General features: G+C 39.7%; 3 protein-coding genes across 4 annotated transcripts; 2 read left to right on the top strand and 1 right to left on the bottom strand.

The window, feature by feature from the left end:
- Positions 1 to 1,205: 1,205 nt before the first annotated feature.
- On the top strand, positions 1,206 to 13,596 carry LOC121299584 (serine/arginine repetitive matrix protein 4-like). Of its 2 annotated transcripts, none has more exons than XM_041227385.1 (8): positions 1,206 to 1,253; positions 3,202 to 3,288; positions 3,452 to 3,623; positions 8,844 to 9,163; positions 9,256 to 9,471; positions 9,855 to 9,944; positions 10,173 to 10,319; positions 10,684 to 13,596. In XM_041227385.1, the coding sequence occupies exons 1-8, from the start codon at positions 1,246 to 1,248 to the stop codon at positions 10,970 to 10,972; spliced, it is 1,329 nt and encodes a 442-aa protein (XP_041083319.1). In that variant the 5' UTR covers positions 1,206 to 1,245; the 3' UTR covers positions 10,973 to 13,596. The 2 variants fall into 2 exon arrangements, with proteins under 2 accessions (XP_041083319.1, XP_041083318.1); XM_041227384.1 differs by having other exon boundaries at positions 9,834 to 9,944.
- Positions 13,597 to 15,117: 1,521 nt separating this feature from the next.
- LOC121300125 (heat shock protein beta-8-like) lies at positions 15,118 to 21,889 on the top strand. Its single transcript, XM_041228542.1, has 3 exons — positions 15,118 to 15,963; positions 19,091 to 19,154; positions 21,669 to 21,889. The coding sequence occupies exons 1-3, from the start codon at positions 15,612 to 15,614 to the stop codon at positions 21,826 to 21,828; spliced, it is 576 nt and encodes a 191-aa protein (XP_041084476.1). The 5' UTR covers positions 15,118 to 15,611; the 3' UTR covers positions 21,829 to 21,889.
- Positions 21,890 to 22,424: 535 nt separating this feature from the next.
- On the bottom strand, positions 22,425 to 26,182 carry LOC121300124 (heat shock protein beta-1-like). Its single transcript, XM_041228541.1, has 4 exons — positions 25,725 to 26,182; positions 25,104 to 25,167; positions 24,880 to 25,006; positions 22,425 to 24,104 (listed from the first exon to the last, which is right to left on the bottom strand). The coding sequence occupies exons 1-4, from the start codon at positions 26,110 to 26,112 to the stop codon at positions 23,868 to 23,870; spliced, it is 816 nt and encodes a 271-aa protein (XP_041084475.1). The 5' UTR covers positions 26,113 to 26,182; the 3' UTR covers positions 22,425 to 23,867.
- Between the last annotated feature and the right edge of the window lie 289 nt (positions 26,183 to 26,471).

Below are 26,471 nucleotides of genomic sequence, written 5' to 3'. Positions count from 1 at the left end.
GTCCACATGCTAGTGACTGTACAGGAGTTGATCTCTATAACTGTAGTGTCCACATGCTAGTGACTGTACGGGAGTTGATCTCTATAACTGTAGTGGCCACATGCTAGTGACTCTACGGGAGTTGATCTCTATAACTGTAGTGGCCACATGCTAGTGACTGTACAGGAGTTGATCTCTATAACTGTAGTGTCCACATGCTAGTGACTGTACAGGAGTTGATCTCTATAACTGTAGTGTCCACATGCTAGTGACTGTACAGGAGTTGATCTCTATAACTGTAGCGTCCACATGCTAGTGACTGTACAGGAGTTGATCTCTATATTAATGTAGTATTAAAAGCATATGGGCCTGATGGTCCAAAGAAATCCAGATTTTTTTTTATCTTCAAGACAGCTTTGTAATTGAAAACTTTAAAAAGTGAAATGCAATAACCTCCAGAAAGCAAAATTTTTCTGAAGCAATGTATCTACTGTGAAAGGGTAGCATTATGGCCAAGGTTGGTTACCTGCAGGAAGCAGACCCAGAGACAGAAAGCTGCTGTTTCAAGCACAAATGCACACTTTCATTAACAAAACAAACCAAATAAAACATAGGAACAAACAAACACAAATCAAAAACTCCCTTTAAACTAACTCCCACTGTCCAGGCTGGACATTCATCTTGGAACTGGCTCCCTTTGTATACCATGTGGCTGGAGCTTGATTGACAATCAATGAATCAATCAAGACCCAGCTACATTCCACACGTGGCAGGAATGGGATTTTAACCCAATCCCTGCCAAACTTCAATTTAAAACATACAAACTTTATTACCAAACCACCCTACTTATACCTGCAGGGGGTAGCTACTAATGCAGCTTATCTTGACCTTATTGTTAAATTTAAACACATATGCTGAAACAGTAGCAATGGAAAATACACCAGAAACACCATTCAAATGTTTATACTGCCTTTAAACCAACATTGCAATCATTAGAATAGGCTCTGCCCTCTGCTGTATGTTGTAGCACTTATTGTATCTAATGAAGAACTCCTTTTTGTTTTACTGCAGGTCTGCATCAAAAAAGAGAAGACATAGGTCAGTACCTGTGGATGAAATATTTTACTTTATATCACAGTGATATGTTGATTTATGTTTGAAATGTATTCTGAGAGCTTGCGTTCAAAACCTTGATATTGTTTGGGTTTTTTTTTTCCATTTAGTTCTTCAAACTCAAAAAGTAAAAGAAAAGTTGAGAGAAAGCACATGAAAAGGTAGGTCCCTCCAAACCAATAACTGATCTGTATTTATATTGAAGGGAATCAAAGGCTGAACACAAATGAAATACACACCCTAACCCTAACCCTAACACACACACACACACACACACACACACACACACACACACACACACACACACACACACACACACACATATATATATATATATATATATATATATATATATATATATATATATATATATATATATATATATATATATATATATACACACATCCACCACAACCACCCCAGTGTTGAGTGGAGAAAGGGTTGCAACACACACCAGTGTGGCTCAAACACAGAGCCAGTGTAGAGCCAGTGTTGTGTAGTAACCCTAGAGCAGCTAGAACCAACATGGCACCCAAGGGGTTATCGCTTCAGAACCAGCTCTGCTCTTTAAAACTAACCAAGTACCATTTGGGCATAAATTCCTTTTAAATGTGGCAGCAGTCTTGCCAGTCAACATAAATAATATCCCACCCAGTCATTCTGTGTTGGAAGTAAACAGATAAGACTTGGGGTACGACTGCACTTGTGCCTGTTATCTATTCAGAGATTCCAAGGTACTGAGTGAACACGGCATTCAGCTCTACATTCCCCAACACACCAAAGCCCTCCAGTGTGAAGCACGTGGGGGGCGTTCAAGCTCTAGTGCCCTCCAGTGTGAAGTGTGTGGAGGGCGTTCAAGCTCTAGTGCCCTCCAGTTTGAAGCGTGTGGGGGGCGTTCAAGCTCCAGTGCCCTCCATTGTGAAGCGTGTGGGGGGCGTTCAAGCTCCAGTGCCCTCCAGCCACCTGTTGGATGCTGAGCTGACGCCTTCTGGCTCTCTACTAGGAACACCACTGTATTACTGGGTTTCAGAATATGCAGTCGGTTTAATTGAGTCGACTGGGAATGCATATGTGCTCTCAACCCTCAATATACAGCTCTCAACAGCGCTGCCTCTTCTTCAAAAGCACTGTCCCTTCGCTCACACTGCTCTGTGTGGTCTACATAACAGTGCAGAGTTAATAAAAGATGAAGCTCAATAAAAAAGCAAAGGACTGACTACACTAGAAATAAAAGTATGTTCTTTGTAGTTCAGGTCATTTGCAGTTATTTTATTTGCTGTTCATCAGCTGTGCAGGTTGCAGTTAGATTGCATTTTGGTTTGGGACAAATCATCAGTAAAGCACACTTATTTCTTTGGTAAAGATAATGCTTTGGGCAGTGTAACTGATGCATATCGCATATAGGTATTTCATATTTAACAATTACAACCTCCATTCCCCTGGATCCAAAATATTATTCTCAAATGGAGGCTTGTTTGGCTCATGGGGAAGGTTCTGTGATTAGCATACAATATCCCTGGTGAAATGTATTCCAGTACCGTACCCTTGGGCTGTTTCATTATTTTAGGGAATGCTGATTAGGACACTGTGTTAGACCTAACCCAGTGATCCAGCACTAAATTGCCTTTATTAAACTTTTGATGAACAAAATGTTATCAGGCTTAAAATGTGTAAAAGTGCTTATAATGACACCCAGGGGACGTAAACGTGGTAGTTTTAGACATCACTTTTATATACAGGCAATTGAACAAGGGAAATGCACAGTTCTGTATTTATGCATATCACAATAGACCTTTCTATACAGGGGCTCTGATGCAGATTGGACTGTAGTATGTGCCCATATACATACCAGAGCCATATCCAATTCCTAATTGTAAATATAACTTATTTTCAATGTACATTAAAAATCATACAGTACATATTTTGGAACTCTGTTATTGGAAGCTATGGAAGAATAAATGAAGCTGCTAGAATGACGTTGGTAGGATGAAGCTGGTAAACATGCTACACAAGACACAAGTTCTGATCAGAAATCTTTAGAGCCAGAGGTTGCCACTGTTGCTCTGTGTGTCTGTGAATAATTATTCCTCCATCCTGGATTCCCGTCAGGTCTCGGAGCCATTCCCGAAGGAGGCACCGCTGTCAGCACAGTGAATCCAGGAGTTCCACTAAGCATTCCTCAAGCAGCAACAGCAGGTAAGAGGAGTTCATATATATTTGCAGCCATTCTCTTTTGTCAAGCATGTCACCAATTTCATGGTGAAAAGAATTGAAGGTGTTGTGCTGCAGATATCTACACATTTTCTATGCATTTCTTTTTTTTAATCGCTCACCATTCCTGTTTTGCTTCTGATTTAAGACACAGACGAAGATCTCCAGAATTAGGAAGCCTGCAAAGCTCAGCAAGGCGCTACACCTCCAGGGGAAACCTGCCCATCTCTGTGGAACAGGGCGGCTCAACGTGGGTGCAGTCCAACATGCCCATCTGCAAAGCCCCTCTGAATCACTGCTGCATCTCCTCTGACACAATTGTAAGTGTCACTCACATTATCAATAGGTCCCTCCTGCACCCCTAACTCTATTAAGGACATGTAAAACAAAGCTGGTTTATAATTATATTACTTATTAATGACTACATTATCAAAAGAATGAAAGGGTGTTTACTAACACAGATAAATGGCAAGTGCTCCACACTTGGGACACTTTCCAAGGGAACAGCCCTATGAAATAATGTTCACCTTTGCGTGGTCTGGGCTGATAATCACTCAGAAATAAGGGATGCAGAATGTGTGTATAATTCAACAGCAGCGCTTGTTATTTAAGGGCAGTAAAAGGCTAAATACACAACTTTCTAGCGCCAGGTAGAGACCAGCTCACCATTCTCTGTCAGTGACTTTCAATTTGTATTTGGAAAATCAGAAAATATTTGGCCGTATGGTCACAGAAGAATCCATTTGAACAGTACATATTTAAGTACTTTAAATAAAGAATGGCGCATGCCTACAGTAATAGCTCAGCAGTGATCACAGGCTACAGTTTAACTAACTACTACTGGCACTGACAAAACAAAACAAAAACGCATAGTTCTCCAAAACAATTGTCAGGAAGGAACGCAATTCAGTATTAATACTCAACAACAGGGGTTTGTAAATGTTCTCTAGTCTTGGCTGTTTAGTCTTACTATTGTGTGTTTGCTTGCTGCAAAATAAAACAGAAAACAATTCAGTATTACAATATATTTTTCATCTGGTCTCTGATTGCTTTGTTTCTTGTTTAAATTGAAATTCACAGTTCTATTTCTTTCTGTTTATAAATGGCATATTTAAGGAAACAATGAGGTATCTTGCAGTAAAAACAAACTTCTAACTGACAGATGAAGATTGCTGCGCAAAAGGCACAAATGATTAAACTATTGTCAAAAAAGGAACATTTACAATCACTACCCTTGCATATACAACAATCAGTGCTCTAATTAGGAACCCACAGTGTTCAGTGTCAGGGCAGTAGATATTAAAGGAAATATACTGCTAATCAGAAAAACAAAGCCTCTCTCTAAAATGCCATTGCTGAGCCTAGATTACTTCATGAAAGCTTCATGAGACACAGCTCTCCCTTTGCTGTCAAAGTTGGTTCCTGACTCGCCCCACAGCTATACCCTGCTGCACAGTGCAGTCTGGAGTGGCGAGCAGGTTCAGTTTGTAGTTCTTCCTTTGTCTGTCTCTCAGTTGGTTCCTGACTCACCCCACAGCTATACCCTGCTGCACAGTGCAGTCTGGAGTGGCGAGCAGGTTCAGTTTGTAGTTCTTCCTTTGTCTGTCTCTCAGTTGGTTCCTGACTCACCCCACAGCTATACCCTGCTGCACAGTGCAGTCTGGAGTGGCGAGCAGGTTCAGTTTGTAGTTCTTCCTTTGTCTGTCTCTCAGTTGGTTCCTGACTCGCCCCACAGCTATACCCTGCTGCACAGTGCAGGCTGGAGTGGCGAGCAGGTTCAGTTTGCAGTTCTTCCTTTGTCTGTCTCTCAGTTGGTTCCTGACTCGCCCCACAGCTATACCCTGCTGCACAGTGCAGTCTGGAGTGGCGAGCAGGTTCACAGTCTGGAGTTCAGTTACATTTCTGCAGAGATTCTAGAATGTCATTGTCTTTGCTACGCATTGATAATCCACTATCTTGTTGTAAAGCCTGGAAATCGTTGAGTGATCCTTGCAGAGTGGTGGCTCCACTAGGTAACCCACAATAGTGTAGACTGATTAGTTGTACCATGCTGCATGTTTGATGCATTCCTGCATCCAAAACTATACAAAGTAACGAGAGGTGGACTGACAAACCCCTTCGTAAAGCCCACTCACTTTAATGTTTCTATCCACAGAATTGTTGATAAAACAAAGTGAGTCTTAGTCTAGGGATTTTACCGCCACGTTGTTCTAGATTTGTTTGCACAGCCTATCTGGGTACACACATTGAAATGTATTCCTTTGATGAAGCATGTTGACATTTATACCATGCTTATACTACTTAAATAACTAACGCATGATCGACACAACGGCATCGTGGGTTGTTATGACAACACGTCTTCATTGTACATTGTTCATGTAGTATGAATATTGAATTAAGAAACCACACCACCCCTCCACCCCCTCTGTGTTTGACCTTTTTATTTGTTTTGAATTCATAGCTGGTATACTTTCACGCATTGAAAGTATGAGGCTGAACACTGAAATGACCTTAGATTTGGATGTATCAACACAATCATTTTAAAACATTATAAAAATGACAATGGAATCAATAGATATTTCTCTGAAATGAATTGAATTCCTCATGCTAGCCATGTCATATTCAATAATTACTCAATGAAAAGGTTGTGTGCGGTGGCCTTGATGTCAGAAAGGTCCTCACCTTTCAAACAGGTCTAGTCCAGTGAACTACTGTTCTGAGGACACTTGGTGTGGCACTGAGCTTATTTTATTTTCATACCACTTATCAAAAAAGTAGATTGACAAATATCTCATTAAAAACCTGCTAATTTTTTTAAAATTAAGAAACTTTCTTTTGAGGAGTAATATAAAGTAACAGTATGTGTGCATCAAAGATTAGAACACATTATTATTAGTATGAATTAATCATTTAGCAGACGCTTTTATCCAAAGCGACTTACAGAGACTAGGGGGTGAACTATGCATCACAACTGCTGGTGCAGAGTCACTTGCAATAGAACTTTGGTTGATCCGAAGGATGGAGCACAAGGAGGTTAAGTGGCTTGCTCAGTGGCCGGAAACCTCCAGGTATCAAGCCCTTTTCTTTAACCACTGGACAACTAAGCATCCTTAATTTTAGACGATTATAGCTTTATGTGCCACAAAATACTGGGATACACTTTCAAGATACAGATACATTAACTACAATGGGCTACAGTGTACTTTTGTTACATTATTTAATACAGTATGGCTTTTTTACCACATGGTGAAAATCATTTTGTTAAATACATGTTGTAAAGGCAGGGAGTTCCATCCTTTATCCCCAATCGAATAACTGTGTGCTAAGCGGATGTCATAAATATTAGTAAAGGGTAACCATAGTGTAAGTGCATTTAGTTAATACTCCTGAAAGTGTACCTGTATGGATTGTAACATTAAGAGGATGTACAGAACATGCTCTGTGAACATTCAGGGCAGCACTCTTTACACTTCACAAGAAACAAAACCTACTGCACTTCCTTCATTGCAAATCCTTTCACTGCCTATATTACCAACAGCCATCTTTGATGTCAAAGTGTAAAGAAAATGGAAATAATATTTGATATTTATTTAAGCTATCTGTGACAGGTAGCACTGATTAAATCATTCATTTGCTTTTTTGAAACAATCAAAATGTGGTATTTTGTTGATATCTCCTTTCTAATAATGCATTCCACGCAAATAGGGGACATCTGGGTATTGTTCTCAATTAAATAAAAACCAAATACCACGTTTCTAACACAGCTCTAGAATTTGCACTGCAGTGTAGGTAGAGCACAATTCTGGGAGTTGTAGTTTCTTTAAATGTTATTTCATTGTCTTTCACTTCCAGGCATTCATGTGTAATTGTATGGATCAAATATTTTAATTGCGATTCACCTCCAAGAACTGGGTGGTTTAAATGGGTACCACCAAAATGGCACGTATGCAAAAATTAGCATTCTGCTCCCCCAAAAAACAGGTTGAACTTTTGAAAAGGTGCATATACAAATTCCTAACACTTTGGTGTAAAATTACAATATTACATGGGACCAAGGAAAATATGCCCACTGGCATGTTTTTATATTGTTTGAATTAATACAACCAGTGACCAAAATGCCCATTACATTTATAACACACGAACACAACAAGTACTGCGGGGTCAGTAGTACCTGCAAACCACAGGGAGTTTCAAGTGTAGCCTTATCATTTGCTAAAATGTTTGCCTGCTTGAATTAAACCCTAACCTTTTTTGTGTGTGATTGGTAAGCATTTATTTTAATAGTGTTTATACTTACTGGCAGTCTGAACCAAACTGAATTGATTATATTGTGAAGCAGCTGTCACAATGGAGCCTAGCAGTTTAAAAGTAAAAACACATAACAATACAATATATACAATACAAAGGGAATGGATAGCATGGAGTAACAGAGCCTTCAATGTGCAAACCAGGTCTCCTTTGTGCAAGAACTGTGACTCTCAATGAGATCACCTAGTAATAATAATAATAATAATAATAATAATAATAATAATAATAATAATAATAATAATGTTTTTTAAGAAATTGAAACTCTAATTTACTGTAGCTTTAAAATGAATGTAAATGCAATTCCCTTTAAATGATATACATAGCAGCTACACACCAGTGCACCACCAACATGATATGGATTTTTTTTTTTAAAGGTATTTTTTGTCTGTTTATCTACAGTGTTAAATTAAATGGTGATTTCTAAATTTAGCCAACAGGAAAATTAGGACAAAAAATAAATAGATAAAGAAAAAAATAAAAATGTAATTTAAAATGCCAATTGACAGTAACGCAGGGCTTTGCAGAGAGGGTTTGTGTCTTTTTCTTGTAATTTACGACTCTAACGATGCACTTATGTTGCCCGCTCTTCCCTTTTTCTTACACCTTACCTACTTAAGGAGGAATTCTTGATTGGTAAGTCATGCTATCCGCAGACATAGGGCTTTTCTGTAGGTCGCTGGAGAGAATAATTTTCTTCATACAGGAAAAAAGCACAAAAGATGTAGCTTTCAGAGGGCTTGTAGCTAGAGTGATGGAATATGTATTTGTTAGCGGGTTTTTAATATGTACATAATGGCCATTGTGTGATGTGTGTTCGATGTTCTCTTAAGACCACGCTTTTACTGGGGCTCGTCTTTTGTTTCTCTCTCTCTCTCTGTTTCTCTCTTTCTCTCTCTCTCTCAATTTTAAGCAGTATGCAGTTTTATGCACATCTTTTATCTTTTTTTCTGTTTAATTTTGATTGTTTCTTATTTTATTTTTTATTTTTTGGGGTTTATTTATTTATCTTATAAGTTTCCGGCATTTTTTTTCTACATTGTTCGCATGCTACAAATTTGCATGATGTCTAAATCTTTCCAAGTTTTCCTGTCCCAAAGTACAATTTTTCTATGTGTTCTGTAGGGAGGACGTGCCTTTTTAGAATATATACAGTTCATCATAGAGGTAGATGTTTAAGTTGGTCCTTGTTGGCTGTTCTAGCAAAGCAACATCGTCTCTGTTTTTGTTTGCAGATAAAGCATTCAGGGTCTGAAGCTGGTTTATTTACCAAAAAGGAAAGAAACCATGACATTGTGACCAATCAGAATGAAGGTCATCAGGGTTATGATTCTGGCAATGATACATCCTCGCCGCCATCTACAAAAACAGGCCTGCCAAGGTCCAAGGACGACAAAGAGAAAAACATTGTGTATCAAGTAGGGTTACCCTCTCCGGAGAAACTCCGATTCAACAATGCTGACAGCAGCTCGGATTCTGGGAATTCTGTGAGCAGTTATTCATCCCTGTGTCAACCTCTTCTTTCCACCAGCCCAGTCACTAGCAAAATTGAAAGGTGAGTCTGTTTGGCAAGCTGTTATTTAATACAGCGCTACTGTTACAAAGCGTTCCCAGCAGTGAACGTTAACGTTTCCTATTCTGTTTCAGAGAGGTTTCCTCTCCATGTTTAGGCGCAGTGGGGGAGAAGCGTAGGACCTCCTCACCAGTAGGGGGCTCTCTGTCTCTTAGGGGTCTGTCAAGGACACACTTGCACAGCAGCAGCAGAAGCTGCAGTTCTCGAAGCTCCAGCTGTTCCTCACGCTCCCCTGAACACAAACTCTCCCCTGACTACTCCAGAAACAGGTCCCTGTCTTCAGGGGAAAGGTACCCCCTCTCTCTCTCTCTCTCTCTCTTGCTTCTGTCACAGTCTGAGGGAAGAATTTAGTTGGCTAAAATTATAACATTGCTATTAATATATTGAATACCTTAGGAAGGCCTTGCAAAAGAATTCAACAGTTTTAAAAACAATAGTCGACCCAATTTTCAAAGGTGAAAGAAAAGGGATCTAAAGTACTAGTTTTCTTTTAAATTATCGGATGAATTTAATCTTCAAATTCAGGTTCCTTTGACTTAGAAAGCTGTGTTTTCACTTTAAAAATAATCTACTACTGGGATGTAGAAAGTTGAGATAGCGTATCAAAAAATTGCTGAAATAAACTGGTTTCTAACCATTCCCTTTTATTCAGTTGTTATTCCCGGTCTTCCAGCTACTCTGCAAAATCTCGGAAGAGGAGCTTGGAGAGCTGGAGTTCGGAGTCCTGCAGGAGCCCAAGTTACTCCCGTTATAGTCCAGACAGGTACAAGGAATCAGATTCCTCAATATCAGGACAGCAGCGCTTGTTGAAATGTAGCTGTAATTACTCACTCTTAAAGTAATTTGGAGTTATTGTTTCAACATTACCAGAGCGCTCTGCAGTTTTGAAAGAGTTGATAATGAGTTAGCAGTTCTGTATCTGTAATATATGGATTGTTGCTGGTCAGTGGTTTGTAGAATATACATGTGAAATATTTCTTTCCACTTTAAGGTCCCGAGAGACAGATAATAAGAAGTATGGTTCAAAGGGGAAAGAGTCCAAACGAGAGAGAGAGTGGAGGAGATGCCGGTCATACTCTCCAATGAGGAAGCGCAGGAGAGACTCCCCCAGCCACCTGGAGGCTCGCCGCATCACCAGGTCCCTAGGAATTCAGATCATTACTATCAATGAAGCAGAGAATCATGAGTCTCACACATCAATGCAGAATTAGGAAATTATAAAAGAATGCAATGTGGAGCAAATGTGGAGGGATTGTTATAAGTGCTGCTCATCGTTAGCTTTCCTCCAGTCAGGGTATTAACTGAATTCGGCACATGGTGCCTTGCAATACACACAACAGTTATTTTAAGATGAAGTTTGTGTTCAATTTAACACAACAAATCAAACTCCTTCTGAATAGTGATATAAAACAGCACATGGTCTGTATGCTGTGCTCACATTGCAGCTGTGTTCTTTTAGAGCTGCCAGTAATCTGCTGCTGATGCTGCTGTTTGTCCCACAGCGCTCGGAAGAGGCCGATTCCTTACTACCGGCCAAGCCCCTCGTCCTCCAGCAGGTCCAGCAGCTGCTGCTCCTGGTACAGCAGCCGGAGCCACAGTGCAACCCGCTGCCACAGTAGAACACGCAGCTGGAGCCACTCAACATACCGAAACCACAGCCGGAGCCCGTCCTGGAGATCCGGGAGCCGAAGCAGCCGGAGCCCGTCCTGGAGATCGGGGAGCCGAAACAGCTGGAGCAGCTGCAGTGAGAGCTACGACTCACTGGGCAGCTCCAGCAGGGGGCGCCGCTAACATCCTGCCTGCTGCTCGGTTCTGTCTCCACGCGGAGCACATCATTGCAGGGCTGAGTGGATCACTTGGAGATCACAACTTGAAGAGTGTGAAATACATAAAGGGCATTGCCTGTGAGAGTTGGGTATCACGGTACTGTAATAAGTGAAAATGGTTTCCATTTTATCAATGAAGTTGTACCCGGTATTATGGAGCTTAAATGAAACCCCCAAACCCAAATAAAAATATTGAATTGGCAGGAGGAGGGGCACAGTGACAGCATTCCACAACAGAGTTCCATTCCTCTTCCCTTCATAGCAGCTTGTTATTTGAATTATTTTAGATGCTGCATTTTCGTATTTAAAACTGTACCATATCTATGTAAAGTACTGTGCAGTATTTTAAACTGAAATGAACATGCAAAACCTCAAAGTCATTTCATTTGGACCAATGTTTTGCGTGCATCAGGTGTTGTTTGTTTGTTTTTACATCAACGTTTTAATATTTATTTATTTATTTATTTATTATAATAATATGCAGTGAAGCAGAGAATCAAAGCCATGACCTTCTCAACCAGAACTAAACACATTTTGTTTGGTCGGGCTTCATTTTTCTAGTCATTTTTGTTCATGCAAATGTACAGCTTTGTACACAATCTTTTTCATTTGCTGCATCAGTATGCGGTCAGCATCCAAACTGCTGTGATCTTTCTCTACGTGCTCCAGGTACAGAAATCACTCCTCATTCAGTAATAAAGTATGTAATGGGTGAAGAAGAGCTCTAGAGCCTTAACTGCACTTGCAGAACAGCTCACTTTTATATAAAGGAAATCTAGATGCTGTGGCTTGCTCTGCTTGTATTTATTTGCATGCATAGAAAATGCTTGCAGAGCATATCTTCTATGAATACGGTCCAACCTTAATATTTGCTATATACTGTATAAGGAACATCTTATTTGAAGTTTAACTTATGCTATGTCCCTGAATGGGTATAAGAACTGGTGATCTGAACAGATTTATATACAGTAGCTGGTCTTCTCCAACCCTTCCACCTCTCCTATTAATCAATAAATCTGGTAAAACAGTGGAGCCGTTTAATCAGTGCTTTCGATGATCAGGTTTCAGTCATCTGAGATACATCCCAGCAAACCCTTCTTCAGACAGACACGGGAATGATTCATTACAAGGCCTGGAGTTTATTTATTTCAATATTTTTCTGTATGCCGTAATGATTGTTACACAGTGCTGTATGTATTATTTATTTGTGTTTTACATATTATTTTTTCCGCTGTTATTTATTACTAATGACAACAGTATGTTTTAATATAGATGGTGTCATTATGTTCCAAAAAGAAAAGGATTTTTAATTGTGTTGGAAAAAAGAACAAAATGTTTCTGAGAAAATAGCTCTAGTAACAGTCAAACAATACAACCCCTTCCCCAGAATGTGCAGGTTTTTATTGTCAGACTATGTGAGTGAGGTGTACCAAAATGTCACTTGCAAGCGGTTGATTCATGATATGTTCTCTATGCACTGTATATATTAATGGGAGGGACAATGTCATGCCTTGGTATATTTATTTAATGTATGTATTGTAACTTATTTATAGAGAATAGTACAAATCGGATATTTAAAATTGATGTCACAAAGAAAAAAATATTCTAATACTTTTGGAGTAATTTATTTTAGCACATGCAAATCAATCTCTTTTGGTTCATAGTTCAATTGAATTGTTTGTACTTGATAATGGTTTTCCAAAGACAGTAAGTGTGACTCCCAACTAATCCGCTAACATGAATTGAGATAGCTGTTTAGCAGGTCCATGATCATGGGTTAATGCAAAGCCCTAGTTGTCATAGCAACTGGAAGTTTGTCAGTTAACAACCCAGTCAATGGCTGTGGACTTCCTAAAAGAAACATTAAATAAAGCGGGTTTGGTCGGGTCAGACTTTTAGTCCTAAACCGATATTGCAAGCTGCTCTGTAAATATTTTCCAATTCTCAACAATTTGAATAAAGAGAGTCCTTTCTGAGGACATTAATGTGTTGAATGATGGAAGTAACTTGTGAGAATTTGGAAGAATACAACTTGGTATTATAGGCAAGCTTCTTTTAGTTTGAGCTTATGAACTGCAGTGGAAATGCTTTTATGTGGCTCTCAACAGTGTGTTACACAGTAGACGGAACGCACTGCACAGATAGCACAGTCATTTTATTTATTGTTTCTATTGTGTAATCAATTAAAAAACATAATAAAAGGAACACAAACATCTATATAATCTGAACTTTTAGACTAGTCCTTGGGTTCAGGTAACACCTCCAACGCTGTTGAGAAGATTAATCACAAAGGAGTGGCTGGGCGGCCCAAGGTCTAATGGCATGGAGCCACAGCTAGACTCCCCTTACTCACCTAGAGTCACCTTGGAATCCAGCTAGAAGGTCATATTAATAAGTAGAACTCTACAGAAATAAGGTGTATTTATAAAATGAGTGTAAATCATGTTCCAGCTGCATTCGTGCCCTTCTTCAGTCAAGGGCACCTACCAGTATACGACAGTTAGAGTTTGAAATGTCTTTAGAACAAAAGTCAGAGAGGAGCAAGAATCAAGTGGAAATCCCTGTGCACATCTTGTGTGTGTGTGTGTGTGTCTGATTGTATTATTGTACTGACTGTACCTGAGGACCTTGATTGTGCTAACATTGAATTAAAACACTAATAATAATAATAATAATAATAATAATAATAATAATAATAATAATAATAATAATAATAATAATAATAATAATAATATGATGGGATAACCTACAAAAAGGTCTTCCTCATGGATTTAATTTGTGAGCTTGTAAAAAATGTTTGAAATAAAGCTCTGACTGTCTCCAGTGCTTCCTGTGTCTTTATTACCTTCAGGTGCTGCTTGCTGGGATGCTGTGTGTCTGGGGTGTGCCTAACGTGAGAGTGAACATTGTGACCACATTTAAAGCTATGATAGCTCAGTGAGTGTTTCTGGAACATCCCATGTATCATTGTCACTCTGCATGGTACTATCTGTATTGCTTTCAAGGACAATATATGACAGGAAGAAGTTTTAGCAAAGACTAGAAAGAGCTGGGATTTGTAAAGACTGCAAAAAAGCTTATATGAGATATACAGTAATATGAGAAACTAGAAACTAAAATACAAAAACAAAATGCACGGACAGGTCGCCAAAATGCAGATGTTCAATTTATTATTTATACATGACTGATTGTGTGGGGCCGAGAGAGGGTCGTTTCTGCCCTTGCTTCTCTGCATGGCAACTTCTGCGTGACTTGGCTGGGCTACCCAGTCTCCCCTGTTGACAGTGCCCACCAGCGTGTTAACATGTGGCAAAGCGTTCCATTTTTCTGGAATCTTCTTTAAAGAACTGCAGCACAGAGGAAAGCCAAAAGCAGAAACTGTGTTACATCTGTCTCTGGACTACAGAAAAACTAAAAGCACAAGGGATTCACAACTTACCCTAAAGCAGGGACAGCTCACAAATGTTTTGGGGCCACGGCAATTCCCTCTGGGTGCCGGGCAAGATCACTCTATTCATCCTAGACATAAACATGGACTGAATGCTGGGCAGGCTGCCAAAAATACATGACACTGTTTGTGATCTTTGGAGAACAATTTTAGTTCAAGCAAAAATGTTGAATGGAGTTTGTAGCCAGTGTTGTAAAAATAAATGTTTAACCAAATAAATGCTGTGCTCAAAACCACAGAAAGAATTATAAGGGAATATTGCCTCTATAATAATGCCAGTCACAAAGCAGGATTATTGCCTCTATAATAATCCCAGAGTCATAGACAGAGCCTTGTGGAAGAATAAAAAAAAAATCCATGCACTGTTGGATTAAGGGGCTATTTTACTTAACAAAAAATGTAATTCTAACAACAAAAAAGTATGTTTTGCACCAAACAAACAACAAATGATGTAAACATTTGCAGCGTTATGGATCAGAATACCGCTGCATTCCAAAGAAACATGTAAATCTTAGTAATGCGCGAGTTTTTACAAAATTACATCAAGCATTCTCGCTCTCTGTCTGCAGTCACTGCTATTAAAAACTCAATGACGCAGACGGGGGGGGGCTAAACTCTGCTGACAGCTGAGTGCTTCAATGAGCGGCACTCGCCAGATGGACACACATGGACGGGAAGCGCAATCTCTCCATTCCCTTTGGGGAACGTCACGTGCTACACAGCGCACATTCTAGTAAAGGGGGTTTCGAAATCCATTAAAGCCAGCTGTCTGAGAAAAACTGAGCACAGACCCGGGGAATCCTGCTAGATAAAGCTGAGTCTGCTGCGGATGTTTTCAGAAAACTTCCAGAGCATTTCTCACACCCCGAGTACAGACTATTAGGAGTTTAGTTGTTTCACTGAGTGGTTTGGGTTCAAGCGCTTTTCTACAGTTTAGTAGAAGGGTCAGGTAATCAGCTATTACATTTTAACTACACGATTTATTTTAAGAGACATACGTAATTAGCTTTCGTTGTTCAGTATTGATTTCCTTTTATGGTGTCAGGATTAAAGTTGTGTGAACTATCAGTTACGGTAGTTTAAAAGTTCTCGTAAGTTTCATAAAAGTTTTAACAACCTGAGAACTTTATAAAGACGTGTTTTTGTATTAAAGAGAATGGCAGACGGACACTTTTACACAATAGGCAGCAGGCACAGGATTCCGAGAGACCCGTTCAGAGAGCAGCCGCTTGGGTCCCGGTTCCTGGATGAAGATTTTGGAATGACCCCCTTCTCGGACGAGCTGTCAATGGACTGGCTGGGTTGGGCTAGACCCCGACTCAGCGCTCCGTGGCCGGGTACCCTGCGCTCGGAGATCTCGCGGGGATCCACTGCTACCCCTCCTGGATATGGTGCGCGATACTCAGCCACCGTCCCCGGGGAGCCTTGGAAAGTGTGCGTAAATGTGCACAACTTCAAACCTGAGGAACTGACAGTTAAAACGAAGGATGGCTTTGTAGAAGTGTCAGGTGAGTTTGCGCCTTTAAATAGTGGAGGACAACAGTGTTTTATGGACATTATTATTATTATTATTATTATTATTATTATTATTATTATTATTATTATTATTATTATGATTCACGTGTATTATAAAAGTGATTCAATTAAGAGCCTTTGCAATTATTGTAAACATTACAATAAATGTTTGTTTGCAAGTCAGCCCTTTAGTCCTATACTGTAGTCTAGGGTGCACTGTTCACCAATGGGTTTTGTTGTTGTAATAGTACATACACCCTTGCAGATGCTTTATATTTATTAGTAAATTTTAGATTATCAGTACATAGTTTTGCCTTGTTAATATGAAATAAAATAAGCAAACAATATAGCATGAATACACTGTATGAGCAAATCACACGCAGATTGCCCCCTCCGTGGTAAATGTGCCCACAGTGGAAAAGCAAGCCAAATAAGTCTTGATCCTTGCTAGTCAGAACATGCCTCTTGTTTAGGGTTGTTACAATTGGGAAACCAGCCATAAGCCTCAGTAATATTATGCATGCTTAATCAGTTTGGGGTAAAAGGTATCCTAATTTAAAAGTATGCGTATTAATATGATAATTACTGTTAAACTGAATGACTAAAGTACATGTTTCAATGTGTGGTGAAGTGGGATTTAGGGTGTAATTTTCCAAGGTTTATAACACTGCTGGTTTGAGTAATTCAAAATAATAAGATGGTTTTGAAGTGGCTTCATGAACTTCATATGGGGATTTCTGATCTTTTTCTTTAACTAGAACTCTGTCAGCTGATCACAGAACAAACCTCACTTCTATTGGCAAGTAAAAGGAAGCATTCAACCTTGGCCCCTCCCCCCAGCAAGTCTGTCCAGTCACACTGTTATTTATACATCGTGCACATGATTTGCCCCAAAGGTAGCCCAGTCATGTAAACAAACGGTCCTTCCTCTCCTTCAATAGAGAGATTGTTTTCTGGAGAAGGGTTATGGTTAGGACTATGGAATAAGCCTACTAAATAACTCCAATCAGATGTTAACATATAGTGGCTGTTTCTAATACAGGGGAGAAAATGCCCCACCTAATAATAATAATAATAATATAGTAATAAGCTTTATTTTTATATGACACCTTTCATAGTGGACCACCATCACAAAGCGCGTTACAAGATACGACACTAGGGTGTGTGAACTATGCATCAGCTGCAGAGTCGCTTACAAGAACGTCTCACCCAAAAGACGGAGCCCAAGGAGGTTAAGTGACTTGCTCAGGGTCACACAATGAGTCAGTGTCTGAGCTGGTTACAAGCCCGTTTCTTTAACTGGACCACACAGCCTCCTAGTTAGTGGGGAGTAAGAAGTTAAAACCATAATAAAAATCTTGCCAAGAGCGAAAGCTGAAACTTAAAGATAAACAATTACTCAGCGTTCCATTTTTAGACTCCACTGTTAATTTTGTGACAGACTTTTTAAACAAGGCCATCTCTAGTTTTTAGACACACCTGACTTATTGCATAGGCTTATTGTACAATTACTGTACTGGAATTGCTTCAGCTTCACAGTCTCTTGGTGATCTGCAACAGAATTAAACAGTTGGCTATAGCAAATTACTTAATAACATGAGGAGCAACAGATTTGTATCCAGATCCCTCATTGGTCAAAGCCTTGAACCAATCGGAAGCCGGAGAATGAAACCTCTTTCAGTTCCACATAGCAGCACAAAGGAATACAGATGATTTTTAATGGTTAGGTATTGGTTTAGGGTTAGGGTTACGTTCAAGGTTAGGTATTGTGTTAGGGTTAGGTTTTAGGACTGGGTTAGGGTTGCTTAAGGTTAGGGTTGGGGTTTAGTTAGGGTCAGGGTCAGTTGATTTCGTAGAGTTGCCGAGCTCTGGAAGTGAAAGGTGGGAGTGCTTGGCAAATGCAGTTGAATCATCTGATGCATTCAAGATACATTCTGGCGGATATTCTTCTGTGCACTGGCACACCAGTCGATAAGGAAACATTGATCTGTATATACATACATCAGAGAGAGAGAGATGGGGAGTTCATAATCATACTTATTTCTTTACTTTTCTCTCTCACTTTTGTAAACAAGAGACCTATTTCATCTGTCCTACAATGGAAACATCATGTGCTGAAGCTTGCTATAGCTCTGCTTGTAATCTAAGATGTCATTGAGGGTTTAAGCCTGCAGATAATGTGTCTGACAGAGGAGCGGTGCTGCTTTGACATTTACGAACTGCAGCAGATGGGAAAAGAAGCAGCTGCTGACTGGAGTCCTGAGCGACACTGGAAACATGTTGGGTTTCAAACCCACTGTATGCCTTGCATGAGCTAAGAGAGTGTGGTTCTAAATAATCAATGAGTGAGGAAAGACAGAGACTGAGGGACAAAGTACCTCTTTACTCACAAATTCACTTTGAATTAACCACAATGAACCATCATGCTTTCTGTTTCTGCCACGCGTCAATAACCATTTACTTATGATGACAGATTTTATTATTATTATTATTATTATTATTATTATTATTATTATTATTATTATTATTATTATTATTATTATTACTATTTGTCAGCTCTGAATGCGAAGCTTGGTGAAGCCATTATGTGCGGGACTCACTTTATTCTTTGAAGGGGCTGATTGCTGTCCTTGCTATCTGAAAGCTTGTTCCAAAACAGCTGGACAGTCTCTGAAGTACAGCTTGTTCGGCCACACAGAGACAGCAGATTATCTTATATGGTTTCAGTTTTATCAGACAGAGCAGCTTTGTTTTATTGCCCAAACATTTCAGAACAAACTGAAGGTCTTTTAATTGTCGTTCTCTCCCAATCCCACCTGCTGTTCATCTTTTCTATCTACTCCAGACTTGCCCTGGTTAAATCTGACCACTGCTTTTAAAATTCTTACATTGCATAAAATACAAACATAGTCAAGCTATGCTATGTATTATTCATTGTAGACATTCACAGACCACTTGCTAACTTACTCCTAAATGACTTCCTAGTACAGTACCAAGACATTCTAGTTCAAAGCTGATTCCTGTAGAAGCCTCTTCTGATAGAACCTTTAACCACTCTGTTAGAGTTTTGATTGTGCTGTTGCTGTCTGAATGTATCTGTCGTGATCTCCTTTCCTTTAGGCATGCATGAAGAAAAGCAAGAAGAAGGAGGAATAGTTTCCAAAAACTTTACAAAAAAAATTCAGTAAGTATTTCTTAATCATTCTTTGGCTACGAAAGGACATTTTTAACCATTTCTATTTTTTTTTATAAGTATCAGTTTGCTACCTTGTGCCCAGGGTTGAAATGTGTTTACAGAACATTAATGCAGCTTGAATACACTGGAACAATTAAAAAAATAAAATAAAAAATAAACTCTTTAGATAGGACTTTTACATTGTTGCTGTATTTAGTTAATGCAAGGGTTCAAGGATGTGGTTTATTTATTCCACTCATGGAATCTAAACAACTAATATATATATATATATATATATGCGTGCACACACACACACATACACATACACACATAGTCATTTCAATTAAGGCATTCTGTAGGACCAGTAACATTATAAACAGACCAGTAAAAACAAAGGTATGATATTTGTTCACTTTATATTCATCAGAAATGTGGTTCGGTCAAATAAAAAAAAAAAGCATGATAGGATATAATGATTTATGTTTCACCATGCAATCTGATGGTATTATGAATGGTACTATATAAGAGTGAATATGGTCTGGATGTACATGAATATATAAAGGCTGTTGAGTGTAGCAGATCTTGTGGTTCATCTCAGTGGCGTTGCTGACTGTGTGCTGAGGGTGAGGGATCTCCTCTGAGCGTGGTGGGGATTGAGACAGGGCGGCGCTGGACTGGTTAATCCAGAGATGCTCTACTCTGGCTCTTTCCTCTTGTTTTCTCACAAAGCTATTCTTTAAAAAGCATGCTGGACCTTTTCTGTGAGGTTAGCAGAATCTCATGAGAAGTATTTTATGTCGCCCTTCCGGGAGGTAAACAAATATCCTGCAGGACCCGTCCGCTGAGAAAGGCACCCTATATAAAAACACAACCTCAACATCTCTGCTTAGGAAAGTGGCACTGAACATTTGTTTTTAACTGCAATATTTGCAACATTGGCTGTCAATTATCCATACTAAAATAATTAAGTCATGCTTTGAATTATAATCGGGGCAGATGGATATTGTAGCTATTATGTGATAAAGTTCATACCCAAATGCTGTGTGCAGAGCAGAGCCTCATTATACTTCATGTAGCGCATGCCTTGTGCTGCTGATTAGCCTCAAAATGGATTTTAGAGAAACCCTGCTAATGAAATTGTGTGAGGGTATGAATTATGAGATGACTCTGCAGTTTATTTAAACAGCAAGTAACTTGGCAGCTTATATGGAAACTTGAGTGAATCCTTATTAGGAAATGGCACTTGTCCACAGTACAGCTGCTTCAGACAGAAAGATCAGGATTCGAATCAACAGCCTTTGGTATGCTACCGGCATGTAGTTGGGTTTAGTTGGCTAGAGAAGCTTTTATTTGTTTGTTCCTCACACGGTTTCAGTTTTATATGTATTTCTCCTGTCCATGTACTGTACATGCACTTTTCCATTATTCAGTTCTGTATCCAGCTAAAGCAAAGTTGTTGGATGAATGCTTTGTGTGGGGGGCAGAATGCAAGGTCCAAGACAAGAGTATGCTTTAAGGGTAGATATGTACCAGCATGGCCATGCCAATGTAAAAGGAAAAAAAGGAAAATAGCTTTAGGCAGAAGCCCAAAATAAATGCACTTTCAGTAGTAGGCAGCATGAATTACATTGTGTAGCTTAGCTTAGTCAAACATACACTAGGTGAAGATAAGGCTTTGTGAAAGCATTGCTCGCTCCAAGCCAACAGAAACACGTCCAATGAGAAGATGGCTCGGCTGCCAGGCACTGGAATTCACTGAAGTGGTGCAACTGCAGAACAGAATCATGGCATCAAAATCAAAGTGAAAAGAACCATTTCATAATAATTTCCCTATTTAGACAAAGTGTGCCCAGACTCCGTTTCAGGTATCCAAGTGTTCTGCTTTTCTGTGGCTAATAATGTGGCAGTAGTGACCTGTGTATGTGTCTTTACATTCTGCTGCCATGTAGCCATGCATTTCTGAGATACTGACCCTGTGAATGTTGAGAGTGATGTTGATAGACTGTGGTTGCAGAGTCCGATAGTGTCAGTAGCTGCTGTAGCTTCCCTAATTAAACAGGCCAGTGCAGGCATGGCACCAACCTTCTGACGAGAAATTAGAAACTACAGAAGCTGTAGCCTGTTTATGAGCGTGTTGTGTTTATGCTTACTCTTCCCCCCTTTTGTATTTCAGTAAAATTACTAGAAATTGTTTTACCTGCTTTGATTTGTTGTTCTAAAGGATAAATAAACCCTCTACAGCTGCTCTAGTCCTGCTTGGGGACTTAAAGTTGAGAAGGTGTGCCCAGCTAAAATTAAACTGCCCTCTGTTAAGTGTCAAAGGTCTAACTGGCATGCAGCAGGCATGTTGAAGACATGTGAGAATATGGCCAGGCCTAAATTGATATATTGATTGCCAGTGTAACCTGACCACCTGTATGAAAGATAAGTGTCTGCTTGGGAGTGTGTTGCATATTTTGGTTTGTCACTCTGCTGCCTGCCTGCTTTACCTGACCCTATTGTATATTGTTTTTCTTGTTCCAGGATTCCTGGGGATGTTGATCCTGTGACAGTCTTTGCCTCCTTGTCTCCTGAAGGAGTTCTTATTATTGAAGCTCATCAGACTCCACCATATTACCTCTTTGGCAATGACAGCGGAGGAGAGGAAACAGAGTTTAAATCTCAAGAGACATCTGTGGCTTAGTCCCGGCACCTGGAGTGTCAGAGGTGGCCTTAAAGGTGAACCGTAATCCTGAGATCATCGAGGCACAGCATCCGATACAAAGTATCTCTTATGTGATGAGTATTCTGAACAATCACTAACACGGAGCATTCATAATTAAAAGAAGATGGGGGAACAGCTGCATTGCATAGAAATTATTCACTGATTTCTCTCTGCTAATTACAAAGCCCAGTGTTTTCCCAAAGGGTTCATGCAATTTGTAAACATCCACAAAGCACACCACTAAAAGCTGCCCCTGGGGTTTTAATTCCAAATGGTGTGAACTGTTTGTAATGCTCAAGCTATAACAACTGTATATACATTGGTTAATATTTTCAATCATTTGTTATAGAGGTCTTACAAAAAATGTGTAATTTGCTTTTCTGTCTGTATATGAGATTATGATTCTGGTTACCTAATAACTTAAGTGCCTTTGAAATTAGGTAAATAAATAAAACAGATTATTGTTTTTTATTTTTGATGTGAAATAAAAAGACAATGCATTCGAGATTCTGTGTACTGTTTAAGCAATACAACCTTCCCAAGACTATCACTGAGAGCACCTGTAGTGTTAAATTTGCCTCCTGTTGTGTGATTTGGAAAATATCCCATCTACAAATATACACTGTAGATTCAAACTGCAATGAACTGAGTTTAAAAGAACCAGAAAGGCATGCTATCCCTCAACTAAAATCTCGGATAACCATGGCAGTACAGTTATGGGCACCACTATTGAGTTAAAATAGCACTGTAGGCTACCCATATAGGCAGTACAACAAAACCGACAGTGATTTCAGTTCTATCTTTTACGAAGGCAATGCATATGATTGATTTACTTTGCAGAACACACTTCAAACATTTCTAAACACTTTTCATGAAAATGACAACTTAGTTAACTGAGATTTGAAGGACTGAAAAGGTGTTCCTGTGGCCATCACTAAACCTCATAAATATAAACCTCGCAATCTGTAAACGTTATACCTTATGCGCTCAGTGAACAGTGGTTAATGGGAAGCCTATGTTAATAGGCTGAATGTGGGTCTATCCTGTATATTCAGGTAATTTCTTGACGGTGCATAATAATGTATAGTTTTACAGTAATAGCACATCATCGTGTTAACTTTATATCCTGCATTCTTCTGCAAAAACCTTGACAAACTCCAAGATTCATTGGGCATTGGCAGCATTGTCTCCCAAGTCTCACTCCTGCAGAACTGGACTCAATGAAAATGTCTTTAATGACAGCATTGTCTCGCAAGTCTCACTGTTATAGAACTGGACTCAGTTCTGTGACGATGTCTTTATTGACAGCATTGTTTCTCAAGTCTCATTCCTATAGAACTGGACTCAGTTCTGTGATAATGTCTTTATTTAATATCTTTATAGGTTTGCTTTGCCTAGTTTCTTCAATATTGAGTCCATATTGAGTAAGTATTGGAAGCTATAATGTTTTTGAGAGATAAAAAATTGGCTTTTGTATTTGAATGATTTATAAAATGTTATTAGCATTGATCGAAATGGCTTGTTTTGATACATACAGCAGACAAGCATATAATCAAATACTGTTTAAAAATTGCTTTCATAAGAACTACTGGCATCCAAACTGTGTTTGCCTTCAAAAAGCCTTCAAATACAACACAGTGAAGCATCAGAACAAGCCTTCAAATACAACACAATGAAGCATCAGAGCAAGCCCTCAAATACAACACAGTGAAGCATCATGAAAGAAAAACTCTCAAAATAATTTGTAAATAATGAATGTAGTCACATAGCTACAGGTTTATAATATTGATGGTAATATTGTAAAGATTTAGACTATCTAAGCACACAAGAAATGAACTCTAAATGCCCCTTGGGGACAATTTATCAGTATTATAGCTTTGGCTCTAGTGCAGTACATTGCATAATTTTCAGTATTCAGAGCAAAGCTTTGTAAATGTTAACAATCATGGTGTAAAGACGGCTGCACCGACACCCCAGGGCATTGTACACTGATCTCAGCTGGGCTGTGTGAAATCTAATCAGGACTGCCCCGCCTGGCTCTTGACCGCCTCAGGCTGTTCTGCGTCCTGTTTCTCTTGGACCTCTTGCTCCGCTGCCTGGGGAGCCTGCTGGTCACTGGGGGCTGGCTGTTCTTCCTGGTCACTGGGGGATGGCTGGTCTGGCTGGTCACTGAGGCCTGGCTGGTGTTGCTGGTCGATGGTGGCTGGCTGGTCTTTGTGGTTGCTGGGGGATGGCTGTTCTGCCTTGTTCACCACCTGCACAGAGAGTTTCCTTTTTAGTTAACAATATGAATTACTTCACAGAGTCATGGTGCCAATATAGTTAAGAGTTTTGTTGTATTCTATTGAAAGAAAATACATTAAACATTCAGCATTGTCAATCAGATTAAATGGTGGGTAAAGAACAAATGGAAGGATATAGGTTGAGCTTTGGCCTTCATTGTCTTTCCCCTGGGGCACTGAGATTATATTGAGCCACCCGTCCAGGTTCAGCTTGACTAGACTAGAAAAGGGATGGTGAGAACACCTCCCTCTTGGTAAGATAATTGCTGTGTGATGGTGGTGAGGAAGGGAAGGTCAAAGGGAAGGGAAGGGTAGGGATAGCAAATTAAACAAAAAGGCTAAATGATGGCATGAAGAGAATTAAAAGCAGGGCTATACAACCTAAAGAAACGTCTTAGTCTGGTCAACAAATGTTTCAAACAAAACAAAACCGTGCGAGAAAATATTCAGCATAAGCGGTTCTTTTGTTTCATGTGCAGATATATGTATGTATGTACCAGGAAAGGAATTACATGTATTTATGTACCAGGAAAGTAATTTGACTACCTGGATTGTTAAATAATTGCTTAACAACAAGATTTAAAGTCCAGGAGACTTAATCAACCACAACTCCAGCTTTAAACACACTGGGTTGATTGCGTTGGCATATGAGGCAATTGGAAACACCACCCCTCACCCCCAACTGATATTTCTTGAAGGAAGGCAACGAGCCCATGCTGCTGAATCTGAAAGGATTCTTCTTCCTCACCTGTACAGGGATGACAATCTCGACCGGGACCCCAACAGCAGACTTGAGGAGAGGGACATCCAGTGTGAGAAGCCCTTCAGGGGAGAGTGAGGAGGCAATGGCCTGGGGAGCCACCCCAATAGGAAGCCTGCAATGTGCACAGAGGGAAGAGGTCATAGCATGTGTTACTGAATGTTATTATTCACTCCGACAGCCAGCATGCTGTACATGAATCTTTAACTTACTTATATTTCCTTGTGAAGCATCTTGAAATTAAACCATGTTCATCCTGCCTTTCTTTGTGTTTTCCTGGAAAATAATTACAAACATCTGAGCTGGAATAAAACATACAAGCTTTTTGGAAATAAAAAGCTTTCCTCAACCTCAGCTTGGCCATGCCCAGTATTCAGAGGGAGTGGGCGTGACCAAGGCGAGGTTCCCCAGCGTGGGATTGCTGACAACTTTGTCTCCACAATGGAAGCAGATACTGCTGTATTCAGACTTACAAGAGGAAAATAAAGTTTGCTAAAATTACAGTTAAGGCGTCGATCTGATCAGCCACAGCTGGTTTTCATTAAAGAATTTTACAAGACTCAGCAACTCTCTTTGAGTGGGGAATCGACCTCTATCTGTGGTAATCTCGTGATTAGCCCTAAAAAGAGGTGGCTTATGCACTCTGGGGGATTCCCCTGTGCTGCAAAATGTTCTAATAAAATGCAAATCGATCAAATAAATGCAAAGATGGAACATAGGTAAGAAATGATAGATTAATATGATGTATTGTACAGTGAGGAAAGAATTCATTGCTTTAAATAACACTATAAACAGCACTGTATTTACAGTAACCACTGGAAGACTTGCGGTACCTGATATCTCCACATAGTTCCCCTTGGCTTTGATAGTGATTTCCTCAGGGGTGAAATGGTTTACATCCAGGCTGATCTTCCAGCTGTCGGGTCCAGTTCTCACCTCGGACATTCCCCCACTCAGCTGCCTCTGGAGGCCCTGCCTGCAGACTGCCTGCTGCTTCCCCAGAGAGAGGGCCCAGTTGGGGGATTGGAGGTACCCTGGCCAGGAGTAACAGAGACGTCTCCTCGCCCAGTCCACCCAGCATAAGTTGTTCTCCTCCAGGAAAGGGGGCATCCCGAAATCTTGGTCAAAAATGCAAATCGGCTGAGCCCAGTCCAGAAAACGATTCCAATTCCAGTCCCGTCGAAACAGGGGGCGAGGGAAAATCCTGCTTGGCTCAGCCATGACAAACAAACAGTTAACAACAGCAAAGGACAAGAAGAAGAAGAAGAAGAAGAAGAAGAAGAAGAAGAAGAAGAAGAAGAAGAAACAGTCTTTTAAATATATCACCCTTTCTTCTTTTTTTAAGCTTTTGAAAGTTATTTTCAAAATCAATTAAAATGATAAAATGAATGAGAAAAAGTAAGGTGATATTGGTTGTCTTTTCTCTTCTTTTTTAAAGCACTGGGGAGCTGGTATATAATTGGAAAGGTTAGATCTTACAAAAGCTTTCTGCAGCTCTAGGATGTCGCTCACACTATTTATATAGCCTGCCTGTTCCTTTTTACGCATATTAAGCATTAATAACTATCCTATGGCATGAG

Source organism: Polyodon spathula, chromosome 25, assembly GCF_017654505.1.
Source record: "Polyodon spathula isolate WHYD16114869_AA chromosome 25, ASM1765450v1, whole genome shotgun sequence".
In the NCBI taxonomy this organism is placed as follows: domain Eukaryota; kingdom Metazoa; phylum Chordata; class Actinopteri; order Acipenseriformes; family Polyodontidae; genus Polyodon; species Polyodon spathula.
Note: the sequence above shows the minus strand (reverse complement) of the source record. Positions and strands in the feature narration are given on the sequence as shown.

Coding starts and splice junctions, on each gene's coding strand:
- LOC121299584 (XM_041227384.1), top strand. Junction 3,624..8,843: donor GCATCTCCTCTGACACAATT/GTAAGTGTCACT, acceptor TTTTGTTTGCAG/ATAAAGCATTCAGGGTCTGA. Junction 10,320..10,683: donor GAGGCTCGCCGCATCACCAG/GTCCCTAGGAAT, acceptor TTTGTCCCACAG/CGCTCGGAAGAGGCCGATTC.
- LOC121300125 (XM_041228542.1), top strand. CDS start 15,612: ATGGCAGACGGACACTTTTACACAATAGGCAGCAGGCACAGGATTCCG. Junction 15,964..19,090: donor TGGCTTTGTAGAAGTGTCAG/GTGAGTTTGCGC, acceptor CCTTTCCTTTAG/GCATGCATGAAGAAAAGCAA. Junction 19,155..21,668: donor AACTTTACAAAAAAAATTCA/GTAAGTATTTCT, acceptor TTCTTGTTCCAG/GATTCCTGGGGATGTTGATC.
- LOC121300124 (XM_041228541.1), bottom strand. CDS start 26,112: ATGGCTGAGCCAAGCAGGATTTTCCCTCGCCCCCTGTTTCGACGGGAC. Junction 25,168..25,724: donor GAACTATGTGGAGATATCAG/GTACCGCAAGTC, acceptor ATTATTTTCCAG/GAAAACACAAAGAAAGGCAG. Junction 24,105..24,879: donor AGATTGTCATCCCTGTACAG/GTGAGGAAGAAG, acceptor CTCTCTGTGCAG/GTGGTGAACAAGGCAGAACA.